At 35.2% G+C, this 14,208-nt stretch overlaps 1 protein-coding gene across 1 annotated transcript in view; it reads right to left on the minus strand.

The window, feature by feature from the left end:
• Positions 1 to 4,987, minus strand: part of LOC121389345 — an 18,305-nt gene extending 13,318 nt beyond the window's left edge. Inside the window, exons 1-2 of the mRNA XM_041520940.1 lie at positions 4,801 to 4,987; positions 131 to 182 (exon numbers count right to left, since the gene is read on the minus strand). Coding sequence (XP_041376874.1) covers positions 131 to 182; positions 4,801 to 4,902 — 154 coding nt within the window. The 5' untranslated portion in view covers positions 4,903 to 4,987. The remainder of the gene's footprint in view (positions 1 to 130; positions 183 to 4,800) is intronic.
• Positions 4,988 to 14,208: the final 9,221 nt, after the last annotated feature.

A 14,208-nucleotide genomic window follows, 5' to 3' on the forward strand; every position in this document is an offset into this window, starting at 1 on the left:
TTCTCTGTGTATTGAATGCTCTGAGATATCCTTACTGTCACCATGTTAAAATATATCCGTACAGAGATAACACATATAGACGCCGCATATACTGTGATATAAACACTTATGATACGCACTAATAACTTACCTGAATTATTGGAATCGACAAACACTAATGAAAACCGTGATGACTTCTTGAACTAAAATAAATGAAAAAAACAAATCATTAATTGATAATTGTTAGAACAAGCATCCCGAGGGTACTGCTAAAGCAATACAATGTCCCCTAACAGCCTTGTCATATCTCTTAAATTCAAGGGACGTAACTGTCAAATATGGGTAAATCGCCACGAATGTCAAACTTGATCTGTAACATTACACGGTAAAGCTATATACAAAATTTCAGCTCAATACCCCAGGGCATTTTGGAAAACCACATTCGGAAAACTATATGTGGAACAGACGGGTGAACAGACGGACGGACAGACGGACGGACGGACAGACAGACAGAAGGACGGTGATGAAACATATAGTCCCTTCCGGTTGGACCGTTAGGGAACTAATAATATAATAATACAAAAAATACAAAAATATTATAGTAAGTTGATGTTACAAATAAATATATAAATAAATATAGAACAAAATCAGGAAGAACAATAAACATAAATATAAATAAATAAATAAATAAATGGTTGTACATATGCTCGCACCATGTACACATGCACAAACGCACGCGTGTGCGCTGAACTACTAATATGCATCGTTGGTAAGATCAAGTATAATTGATTTTGTTTTGTTTTAAAATACGTTTGGAGGTGAGGTAATCGATTTGCCTATATTAACAGCTGTAACATGCTAAAAATAGTGCTATTGTGAATTAATTTACATGTACAAAACAATATTTGGTGGGCGAAAAAACAACAACAGCAGCTCAGGCGGCCTGATTAATGTGGAGCATAATTGTGGGTGCAGGGATTTATGCAGGGGAGGGGGACTAGGCTGTGGCGAGCGAAGGATCTAGGAGTTTGAATGAATGAATGAATGTTTGCATTAGAAGAAGTGTGCTGGCGTGGCAGTCTATTTTTAGATTAAAAAATCATTTATGACGCGCATCCGTCTAAATATAGACTAGTTATTTGACTGTCTGTGACCGAGCCGGTCTAGACCATTACAGAGAAGGGGTGTAATCATACAATATTTACCTGTGCACTACAGGACAATACTGCTGCACGTTGACACTCGGAGTTGATTGTTTGTGTGACAGGGGCATTTTAATCTGTACATAATGTTTTATTTTGTTTATTTCAGTTTACAATTAGTTTGTTCTTGTTGACATGCAAACTGAAATAATTATAGTTCACCTGACTCTTGCACACACTTCACTATCGATCGCGTCACGGCAATCGGCACCTACATTTTCAGCAATAACTTTAACTTTACTTCTAAAAAACAAAACAAATTCGCTCCTATTTTTTTAATTTTTGAAATAATTTAATTTAAATTAAAAGAAACAATAGTTCTTTTTTTAAAATTCCAAAACGTTTTTCCTTTTTGGACTATATGTCGACCCAAACTAAAATAATCAAGAAAAAAAACGGATTTGTTTTTAACGAAATTTATAGTATAATAGTATATCTTTACTCCTTTGCAATAAATAAAGAATTCATACAAGGTATTAAAATTTGTCAATTTAGGAGGGTTGAGTTTCATGAATTTCACACAAAATGTCCAATATCGCGTTTTCGTCAAAATCTTCAAAACACAACCACCTTAAATTGTAAGATATGTCTACAACATAGTAATTTTAATTGAAGTTTGTGGTTGCTATGTTTATGAAAATTACCGTGGAAAATTGCTCAAAAATCGAAAATTGTTTAAAAAAAAAAAAAAAAAAAAAAAATTAATAAAAAATAGCGAAAGAATTTTTTATTAATTTTTGAAATAATTTTATTTAAATTCACAGAATTTTTTTTGTGTTGTTTTGTTATTTCCAAAACGTCGATCCAAACTAAAATAATAAAGGAAAAAACCCTACTCAGACTGCTAGCTGTTTGTGGTATAGGCCCACGAAATGCACAGAACACACAACTCATCCACACCTTGCATCAGCAGCAATGGTATAGCCCACGCATGTCAGATGTTTACCGGACAAAAGACACACAAAAAACACCTTCGTGTCGTTTATAAGACAAAAATTACAAATATTACACATTTAGCATAATCTACAATCAATCCCAAAGTCATAAGAGCCCATAAAATCGAGAAATTGATACATTTGTTTACAAATTTTGACGTTTTCACCAAGTTCGCAACAGCAGACATTTGGAGTGCGCATGCGCTGAGAGTAAGAAAGTTCGTAAACTTCACTTTTTTCAATTAAAAAATGACGGATTATAATCTGCACCAATCAAACAAATATTTACACTGATAGCTCGGCAAGTATCTCAGGCATTAATTGACTAGCGAACTGGGATGAAACCGCCTCCTGTCAAAATGCTTGACACGGGGAATTCCTTCGAGTCTCCGATTTTAGCAGGGAATCCTCAAGCTTTTCCATTAGGAATGAAATTTAAACGATTTAAAAACATGAAAAATGACGGTGGAAAAATCAATCAGAAAAATATAACAAAACTATTTTCGGGTAGAAAAATGGTTAAAGTTCCATATTCTGAGCGAACTGGCTCGCGATCGCCGTTTTATTAAAATAAAAATGGTGTTGACAGTGAAAAAGCCAGCGTTAAAACGTTACTTAACCATTGAATTTAATTAGGTCAGCTTTCAATGAGCAAACTTCTTCTAATGTTTAACGACACCCCAGCACAAAAATACATATCGGCTATTGGGTGTCACAAATGGACATATTATTTATATATAGTTATGTAAAACCACAGTGTAAGGAGAAAGTATAATACAATATATAAAATCAAGTTAAGTAGATCTTAAAATTTTGTATAGAAGTCAAAGTGTTTAAAAAACTTTACAATTAACATTGGATGGAATTTAAACGATTCCAAAACATTTCTGTTGCCAAATATATCATTTCTCGTCGGCTTGAGATGATGAGAAACTGATATATTTGGCAACAGTAATGTTTTGGATCTAGGGGTTTAATCATGCTCCTCCGGAATATACATTTTAAAAACATCGCTTGAGCTGGGATGGGTGGGGGTTTGACTCAAGAAACCTCTATGAGCGCCTGCATTGGGTACTTGTGTACATTGCCCTTAATTAGGTGATAACGCTTAGCGTGACCTGATTATCAATGTATTATTATTATGGACTAAACAACGAAAGAAGCGTAAAAAAGTAAAGTAAAGTTTGTTTTATTTAACGACGTCACTAGAGCACATTGATTTTTTTATCTTATCATCGGCTATTGGACGTCAAACATATGGTCATTCTGACACTGTTTTTAGAGGAAACCCGCTGTCGCCACACAGGCTACTCTTTTACGACATGCAGCAAGAGATCTTTTATTTGCGGTTCCCACAGGCAGGATAGCACGAACCATGGCCTTTGTTGAACCAGTTATGGATCACTGGTCGGTGCAAGTGGTTTACACCTACCCACTTGCGGAGCACTCACTCAGGGTGTGGAGTCGGTATCTGGATTAAAAATCCCATGCCTCGACTGGGATCCGAACCCAGTACCTACCAGCCTGTAGACCGATGGCCTAACCACGATGCCACCGAGAAAGGTAAACCAGCGTCATGGTTAGTTTGTATTTAGAATAGATTTACTTGATTCCAAACGCTCTGTGAAATGACAAACGGTACTTCTCCTTAATATCAATATGCGTTAATCCCGACTTAAGACACAAAATTTAATGTTACATCTGAAAATTGTATCTGCGTTTGTTTTGGTGTTTAGTATACTAAGCTGAAGTTACCTTTAATAAGATAGTCTATAAAAAAAAAAAAAATTCAAGAGTTGTTTTTTTTAGTTAATTATTAACTGTAATATCGTTTTTTAAGTACTACGAACAATATGTATTAATTAAACAAAATTTAATGTTACATCTGAAAACTGTATTTGCGTTTATTTTGGTATATCCTGAAAGTTACCTTCTGTAAGCTATAGAAATTCTAAAATTCAAGGGTTTTATTAATAGATAGTAATTTCAATATCGTTTTTAATCTGAGTTTTATCACACTATATGTTTATAGGTGGTGGGGAGACATTAAGTCACTAAAGCGTATCCAACACCAGTACGATGAAGACATTCTAGAGGATTCCATATTGGCCGCAATCAGTTTGCATTTTAGAAAAATTGAAAACGACTTTGAAACAACAAAAAGTTCAATTATTATACAAATTTCACAGTAGATATTATGAATAATAAATATATAGTTTTTGATATCCTTTCCCTGGGTTTGGTGTTACCTTAGCAACCACAAGAAACGTTATGGATTAAAACAACTTCAAACATCGTGTGTGACACGTAATCCATTTATCGCGTACTACAGAAATATTTTCAAGCGATAAATCAAATCCATGTTTAAATCTAATGGACATTAATTTGAATGTAGGAGGTCACTATAATAAGACCAATTACTTCTAAAACATATTTTGAATATCTCCCCCTCAAACAAATAAATAGAATGAAATAAAATAATTGTTACTATCAGAACACGTTTAAATCAATAAAGCACACGCACACTTAAACCTACTGGACATTAATTTTAGCACAGGGTATTAAAATAGTAAAATATATTATCTATAGAACGAATTTTATATGTTGAAAAAAGGAAAAATAATTATAATTATAGAACAATTCTCTACAAATAAATAATAACACATTATTATTCAAACACCTACCGTTGCGAAATTACTTTTGTTAAGTTCAAAGACTTTTCCACTAGTTTGATAAATGGTAAAAGCTCCAAAGAAGAAGAACAGTTTATATATCCCGAGATCCATGTTATAATTAAGATAAGATATGATGACAAAATATGAAATGCACGCTGACAGGAAGTAGCAGACGTCTCACACGTGGAGCAGTCGTCACCGACACGTGCACAGCTGTTACGTTCAGCACAGTTTGCCGCCATTTTAAAAACGGAAATCCATATAAGCAACGTGAAGGAGTACGATCTATAATTGGCCTCCACTTCAAGGCTCCGTTTTTAGGAAGCGATCTTAGCGCTAAAATTATCTTAAGTGCTACTAGGGTAGTTTGGCACTAAAGACGATTTTAGCGCTACTTTTAGATCGGTTCGTAAAACGGGTCCCCGAACCTCGTTCCACGAAACGATACGCGTTCACATGGGCGTAGGCTAGGGGGGTTCGGACGAAGCGCCCCCCCCCCCCCCCCCCCCACCCCCGCTGAAGCAAATGGTCCGCTTTCTGAACTAAAACATACAGGTTTATACATATGGAGTTTCTGGTGGTGCAAAAACAAAATAGAAAAAGGTCCACTAGGTTCATATTCGGAACCCCCCCAGGTCCAGATCACGCTACGCCCCTGCGTTCAGCGATCGTATCGTTAAGATCACCTTAAAGTTATGCACTTATGGTGATCTTAGCGCTTTCTTTCGTTCAACTTATTTTCGTGCTTATATCCAACTGAGGTTCAATCACGCTATCATGGGCACTCACCTGAACTATGTGGGTTGTCTGTCCAGGACAATGGGTTAGTTGTTAGTTGTTAGTTGGTCAATGGTTAGTTAGAGAGAAAAGGGTGTCTTACACCAACACATTTAGTCGTTAAAACCCGCGCTGGTTGGGAGCCGGTATGGGGCAGCGAACTCTGTACCTACCAGCTTTATGTCCGAGACCGATATCTTAGCGCTAAGATCGCTTCGTGGAACGGGACCATATATTAAAATAACATACGGTAAAACCCAGGGGTAGGTCTAGGAAATACATTATGATTAATACAGGGACGTAGCGTGGTCTGAACCTGGCGGGGGGGGGGGGGGGGGGGGGGAATATAAACCTAGCGGACCCTTTTACCTACATTTCCCCTGGATATCGATATAAATAGCCTAATATTGCATTAATCAGTTGTTTTAGCCTCAGCGGGGATTGGGGGTGGGGGTACATTTTGTTTCGGTCGAATCCCCGAATCCCCCAGCCTACGTCCCTGTAACATAAAAGCTGAAGATTTTCATGATCTGTATTTAAAGTGGTACGTCGTTGAGCGATTGTACGATTTCGAGTGTCTGATTTTACTACTGCTCAAGGAGTTGAACATGAGTTGACAATGGAAAGTATAAGTGTTCAGTTGCATCTGGTTGTTAAGTAAAATTTTGAAGCACTGTACTATATACATGACAACTATCTATTAACTTTATTATGCCTTTTTGAAGTTAAACGCGCTCTTTCACGGATGGTTGACCTAATTATTGACCCAACAAAATATTATATAACAAAATATACATTTGATTTGTACCTAAAAGTACTTTATTGAACCATCTACATAATCACCATATCACACTTATTATTGATATTTTATAAAAATAATTGAATTATGGGTACGGTCCATAATTCTGAGAAAAATAACGTCTATTTGGAGAGCAGAGGTGTGACGTATTATTTTGAGTCACGTGACGGGCATTCCCCGAATAAAAATATTAACCGCAGTGCCAAAACGATTTACCAAGTGTAACGAGAACGCTTGACCGTCCTCTGCGACGTAGGGTAAATAGAAGAAAGAAAGAAAAAACCCAATGAAAATAAGTTATTAAAAATTAATAAAAACATGTACTGAATGATATTAAGCTTATACATTAGTTTATTTTAGTAACAGAAGCATATCAAACGTCGACAATCCCGACTAGTTAGGCCTTTGCATCTATAGGTAAATTTATCGTTAATCGTACGCGGAAAACTCTAAACATCTGGATCACAAACACCGTCATTTTCCACCTTGTCAAATTCATTATTATACAAAATATGCCATAACAGCTGACTTGGGATAGGAATTGTTACATTTTAAAAGAATACTCTGAACTAGACGGTGTTTGTATACGATGTGACTATATATACGAAGGCCGTGTCTATAGCCTCCACTAACGAGGGCTGGTTATATTCACAGCAAAAATGTATATAGGCGGTAAATAAGTAAATGTATTTGATCCATATTACCGAACGATCTGGAACAGGAGGAATACATACTAAGTACTGTACGAACAGTGCATTTTCTGAACAGGGGACGGGGTGGGGGAGTATATGAATTTAACGGACCCTTTTGTGTACGTTTTCCATAGATATATGAATAGCGTCATATTGTCCCTACAGTACTAACAAAAAATTAATTATAATAAATAAATAAATGAATAATAATAATAATAATAATGATGATGACGATGATGATGATGATGATGAAGAATAAATAAATAAATAAAAATAATAATTACAAATTATCAGCGGCTGGGGTAGATTAACTGAAAGAGAAACTAACTACGGACAATACACACACTAACAACAGGGCTTGAACTTAATACTTTTTCACTGATTGCAATTTTAAGGCTGCTTACATAAATTTTGTAAAAAAAAGTTAATTTTACCGTAAATAAATATGACTAAAAGGTTATTTTGCTGTATTTAGTCACATTTCAAATGCTCAAAATTGCAAGGGTCAATAAAACTCAAAATGCATTTTTTATAGGCTACTAGTAAAGTTTAGACCACTCCCGGGTCCCCCTCTAAATTTATGTAACGTTTCTGTAACAACCGCCACCACCCACCCTACCCCACCGCGACGTGATTTTACCAACATTATAATACATGTAATAATAATAATAATAATAATAATAATAATACACAATTATTATTACTATTACTACTACTACTACTACTACTACTACTACTACTACTACTACTACTACTACTACTACTACTACTACTACTACTATTATTATTATTATTAACCTACTACTACCTTTTTGGGGTGGAGGCGCGGCGTTTTATCTGGAGGAGTTTTGGCTATAAAAATACAAGATTAACGTGCGTGTACACACGCACAAACGGCAGGCTGAACTTGTCCGTGCACGTAGAACTGGATTCAGCTGGGTTAAGTAAAATAATTAGCCAACCTTTGGACAACAAAACACGCAACAGTACACTGTTTTTTTACGCTATACATTAAAACTGAAATACCACTTTGCGAACCAGTCAAAATAATTTGCACACGCGCCTAATAATAATAATAATAATAATAATAATAAATGATGAGTTCATGTTCCGACTGTTTATTATTTTATTTCAGAGTATTCGCGGTTATTTTCGTCATGAAATGACATATTTTTTTATTATTTGCCATGTATATAGCCGGCCCTCATTTGCCAAGTCTCTATACATGGCGATCGTTTATATAAAATCCACAAATACATTATACGGTTGTCGTATATATAGCCTCATCACTACGAGTCTGTTTTCCCGTATTTTTATGACTTTTTACAAGAAGACTTCCTAATTTTAAAAATGAAGCGTGTCGTGGAATTCCCTCGATAGTAGTTCAATTAAAATGTTTTGGATCATACAGTAACTAGTTTTGGTATTCCAAATGAATGTAATTTCCATTTATAATGCATATTTAGAGAAACAAGGCCCACTAAATCCGTGATTGCGCTCCTTTAACATTAAAGTTTTTTTTTTTTAATGACCCCATTTGGAGCACATTGTTTTATTATTCATCATCGGTTATTGGATGGGAAACATTTGTGAATTCTGACAAACAAGAGGAAACCTGCTACATTTTCCCATTAGAAGCAAGGGATCGTTTATATGCACTTTCCCGCAGACAGAACATCACATAGCACGGCTTTGATATACCAGTCGTGGATCTGGTTGGAACGGAAAAAACAATAAAGAATGGGTCTATCGAAGGGGTTCGATCCTGCGACTTTAAGCAAGCGATCTAGCACCTGTGCTAGACACCACACCTAGTGTGCTTTTACATCTTTGATTCATTTTATTTTAGTTCTTAATTCCAGTGAAATATGTTGTATACGGAAACGTATTGTTCGTGCATATTAACAATACTCTTTTTTTTCTTCTTCTTCTTTTTTTTTTTTTTTTTTTTTTTTACTGTGTCATTGTCTAATATAATGATATTACTCTCATATGTGAAATTTTATGAATGTATATGGCGGGATGTTTGAGAAATTTAAAAATAAATTAAATACCGTCTTGAACCAAAAATTACTATTTCTTATCACATAGTCTGTAACGTAATGTTTTGCATCAAATACGTTTGATCAATGTACATACCAAAATAGTCCTATTCAAATAATATGTATTTAGATACATTTGACATTTTTAAGATTCTCTACTAATTTCTTTATGGCGATATTATTTTCTCATTTATTTAAAGTATCTCATCTTTAGAGTCATTTGAAAATATCTAGTTGTTTGCTTTTCACAAATTAACCTTTTAAAAAGTGTTTAAACAACACGTTATACGTATTTTATATGTGCTAGATGTAATCCGTGCTTTAAACACACACATTCACACTACTATTTGGGGTTGGTTTGGTTTTGCAGAAGAAATAAAAGACTTTGCTTCTTAATATATAAAACAAGACGATGTTTTTACAATAAAATCACCTGGGGCCTATTTTACGAAACGTCGTACGTTTACGCCTGCGACGAGCAGTTATACCGGCCATACGTTACAGAAGATGGAGCATGTGAAGGACAAAAGAAACCATATTATTTGTACTATAATAGTAATAAAAATTGTGGTTTCAGGGCCGTAGCTAGGATTTTTTTTGGGGGGGGGGGGGGGGGGGGGGGGGAGAACTGAGTAGTTAATAGTCTAAAACTCATTTTCTTTAAGTTTCTATAGTGATTTCTGAATTTGTTTTTGGGTGGCAACTGCAACCCTTGCCCCCCTGCTAGCTACGGCCCTGGGTTTAATCGTAGATTTACGCTTACGTGCAAAACTAGGTTACGATGTTTTGTGAAATTGGGTAGTATGTCAACTATGATGCAGTGTTCTAACTAGCAATAAATAGAAGGACGCTGCACCCTACCCCCATTTTGTGCCGCCCTGCCCCTGATTATTGTCCCCCTGCACTAATTCATTGCAAAATAATAATAATAATAATTAAACAAAAATAAATCTTACGGCAAAGTCAATGCACCAGAATCGGTATATCAAAGGTCATGGTATGTGTTATCATACCTGTGGGGTGGTGCCTATAAAACATTCCTTGCTACTAACGGAACAATATATCGGGTTTCCTCTCTAAAACTATATGTCAAAATTACCATGACATCCAATAGCCGATGATTAATAAATCAATGTGCTGTAGATGTGTCGTTGAACAAAAACAAACTAACTTTCTTACGGCAAGTTGTTTCAAAAGATATAACGGATACAAACGTAATATTGTATTTGTTACATAATCTTAAACGTGTTATAACAAATGTCTTTCTAAATTGCACTTATTTACGGCTACTGGGCTTTACATGTTAGGTTTACGTCATAATAAGGTATCGGTGTCGGTAGTGTTAATCACTGGACGGGTTGGCTTTAAAACTAAGTCGTCACCATGGATCAGGAAATCACATGTTCTTAAAACGATCCCCAACATAAGATTGGGTATCGACTTGTAACACAGTGATAGCGCGCTTTCCTGAGGTGTGAAGTGTCGCTGGATCGATCACCCTCTGTGGATTCATACTCTCTCTCTCTCTCTCTCTCTCTCTGTCTCTCTCTCTCTCTCTCTCTTTCTCTCTCTAAAATTAAGTCTAACCTCATCCAAACAGTTAAGTCCAGTCTTAAGATGTGAGTAGTTGAACCGTTCATATAGAATTGCCGATGATTCAATAGGCAGTACAAGAAATAAATCCGACAAGAACAAAAGATGTTTAATGTTTAATGTATAAAATTAATTCATACCATTACATACTTCATATACATTGCAGTACATATTCATGCTTTATTCGCTTCTATGGAAGATGAAGAATCGTATCCAGCAAGGAATGATTCGAAAGATTGTTTTTTTTTAAAATTGGGGAAAGTACAGATTGATGATACATAACTACCAGTGATACTGTTACAGTTCATAACAGCTGCTTGGTGAGAACAGATTAATACACAGAATACGTGTTTTGTGTTCACTTGTCCATTATTTCTGTGTCATATGTCACAGTACATATGAGAGATGGTGAGAAAGTTAGCATTACTGACAATTATCGGTGACATATATTTGTGCCAGATGACCTATCGTCTGTACTTGGGCATGAATTATCGTAAGTCCTTGTCTCCTTGTCGAAAGGTTCAGGCAACTTAAGCTACACATTGTATTCCTGCAGATATTTTTTAGGAGCTACTTGATGTTAAAACAACATTTGTGGACACAGAATTGGGCCCGTGCTTATAAAACACACTCACTCTTAAATGACGTCACACACATACAACTTGTATGGCTTTGTCATGGCATTAAAGTCTCAGACTATTAGAGTCTCGAGTCTAGACTCTAAAAGTTTTATAAGAGGACGTGTTTACCGACTGTTGACTCAGCTTGATCCGGGTCATATAGGTATACCATCTAAAGCGAAAACATTTTCGGCGAGTTGGCTGATGTGTTTTGTTTTAGGGATTGTCTGTTATTTCTTTTACGTTCATCAGGGTATGAACAAAAACAATTTATCCGTAAACTGTGTGAATCGGCGAAGCCGTTCTCACACAATTTTGCAGATGATGGTTTTTGTTCATAAATTGAACGTAAAAGAAATAACAGACAATACTTGATTAAATTTGAAACATACTTACTAATACCAGTTCATATATTTTGAATTTTGTTTCTTTGTTAAAACAATAACGCTCAGCAAGTATCAATATAAATAACAGACGTTCCTTGTAACTTTCACATTCATGGAGAACACGGATTAATGGGATGACGTTATAGAATATAAGTATATAACATTTTCAATGGTTTTGGGATTAGCATAACAGAGAATTAATGTTCGTTTTGATATATACTGAAATAAAGATTGCTAGCAGAGAGTACATCCCAGAAGCTGCAAATGTTTGTAAGATGTGTGTTGAGACCCATTTTGTAAAAACGACCCATTTAGCATTACCCATTTTGTAATAAAAAACAATTATACCCGGTGACATTATGTTTGTGCCAGATGACCTATCGTTTGTAATTGGGCCCATTTTGTAATAAAAAAATGCCCATTCTGTATCGTAAAAGATTCAAACATGTCTCCTTGTCGAAAGGATTTATTTCAGGCGATGGTTCACTGGGAAGCTAACGCTAACCCCCTAAATATACATTGTATTCCTGTTCCAACCAGTGCTATTTTTATGGAACCAAGTATGTTTGCTGTGTAAAAAATAGTAGCTTGTGTGGAGTCTGTACAGAATTATGGGAACAGCAACAGCTGATTAAAATACTGCTTATATTGATAAGTATATTAGTTTGGCATAAAAAATTATAAAAAAAGCATACACTCACTGTTTGTGAATGTAATCTTAAATGACGTCACACACATACAAAACTTGTATGAATATAATAATTGCTCTTGTACATGGCATGATAAGCTTCTCAGACTATTAGAGTCTCGAGTCTGATTATACTCTATGGATGAAAATTTTTATAAAAGGACGTGAATTTACCGAATGTTGACTCAGCTTTTTCTTGAATTCTCATATATTTGCATCTAAGCGAAACTTTTCGGCTAAATGTTGATGTGTTTTGTACTAGGATTACACATCAATTTTGTTTTTTCAGATCCTTTGATTAGTTCATCAGCAAGTTGAAAACATAACATTTTATCCGTGAACATGTTGATTGAAGGACGGGAAAACGCGAGCCGTGAAAGACAAAAAATATTCACACAATTTCTTTTTTGCAGTTTTAGGATGTCATTGTTTTTGTTCATACACTGTATATATTTAAAATGTTCATATTTATGGGATTATTAGCAGATGAACGAAAATATATATATATAATATATATATATATATATATATAAATAACAGACATATACAAATTAAATAAGTGTTAAATTTGTACCTGTACACAATAATTGTAGAATTAACTTCCACAACCATAGCTGAATGATAACATGTGTTAAAAGTCTCATGGGGGGTATGTTTATTTTGAATTTAAGTGTATTTCTTTGTTAAAACAATAACGCTCAGCAAGACAAATTATCAATCTAAATGACGTCATCAGGTATGGACGGTTCCTAGACGAAGTAACTTTCACATTCATTGGAGAATAGATAATACCACACGAAATATGCACTTTTCCATAAAAGTTCCCCTTACAGTTTTAGGGGTACTGGTGGACCAATTTGTGGATGAACGTTCGATCCTACATAAGCACCTAATGAATGGATGAACGGAAAAACTGAATAGGTTCACTTGAATCAACCTTAACGGGAATATAAGTATATAACATTATTCAATGGTTTGGGATTAGCATAACAGAGAATTAATGTTCGTTTTGATATATACTGAAATAAAGATTGCTAGCAGAGACGTACTATTCCCAGAAGCTGCAAATGTTTGTAAGACGTGCCAGCAAACAGCAGGTTTGGCTACTTTTACATCTTTGCATTTGGTTTAAAAAAGGGCACCGTTTTTTGTTTTCAGTTGAAGCTAGTGACTGCAAGTGGGTTTCTTGATCCAAGTTTATTGTTTTATCGAGCCAACGTGGATGGTCATGCCTCACGGTCAGCCATATAGAACTCGACACAAGGCTCGTTTTTCATGACAAGGGACCAAAACTAGCACATTTTGAAAGAATAGTAGTTGAATGTTAACACACCAGTCTTATCTAAAATAGTTTACAGATGAGGGCATTCAAACAGTTTTATGGTAAACATTTGAAAAAAGAGTTAAAGTTTGTTTTGGTTAACAACACCACTAGATTACATTGATTTATTAATCATAGACTATTTAATGTCAAACATTTGGTCATTTTGACATTATAGTCTTTGAAAGGAAACCCGCTATATTTTTCCATTAGTAGCAAGGGATATTTTACATGCACCATCCCACAAACAGGATAACACACACCACAACATTTTATATATAAGTTGTGGTACACTAGTTAAACAGCCATTTGGGCCCACATACGGGAATCGATCCCAAAGCGAACGCGCATCAAACGAGCCCATTACCATTGGGCTATGCCTCGCCCTTGCAAGACATTTGAAGGCTAAATCTACAAAATACGACCAAAATAATGGCTGATGCCATTCCATAGTAACTGTTTGAACGTGTGCATTCCTTTTCATCTCTTTGGAGAAACT

The sequence above is a fragment of the Gigantopelta aegis genome, chromosome 14, assembly GCF_016097555.1.
Source record: "Gigantopelta aegis isolate Gae_Host chromosome 14, Gae_host_genome, whole genome shotgun sequence".
In the NCBI taxonomy this organism is placed as follows: Eukaryota; Metazoa; Mollusca; class Gastropoda; order Neomphalida; family Peltospiridae; genus Gigantopelta; species Gigantopelta aegis.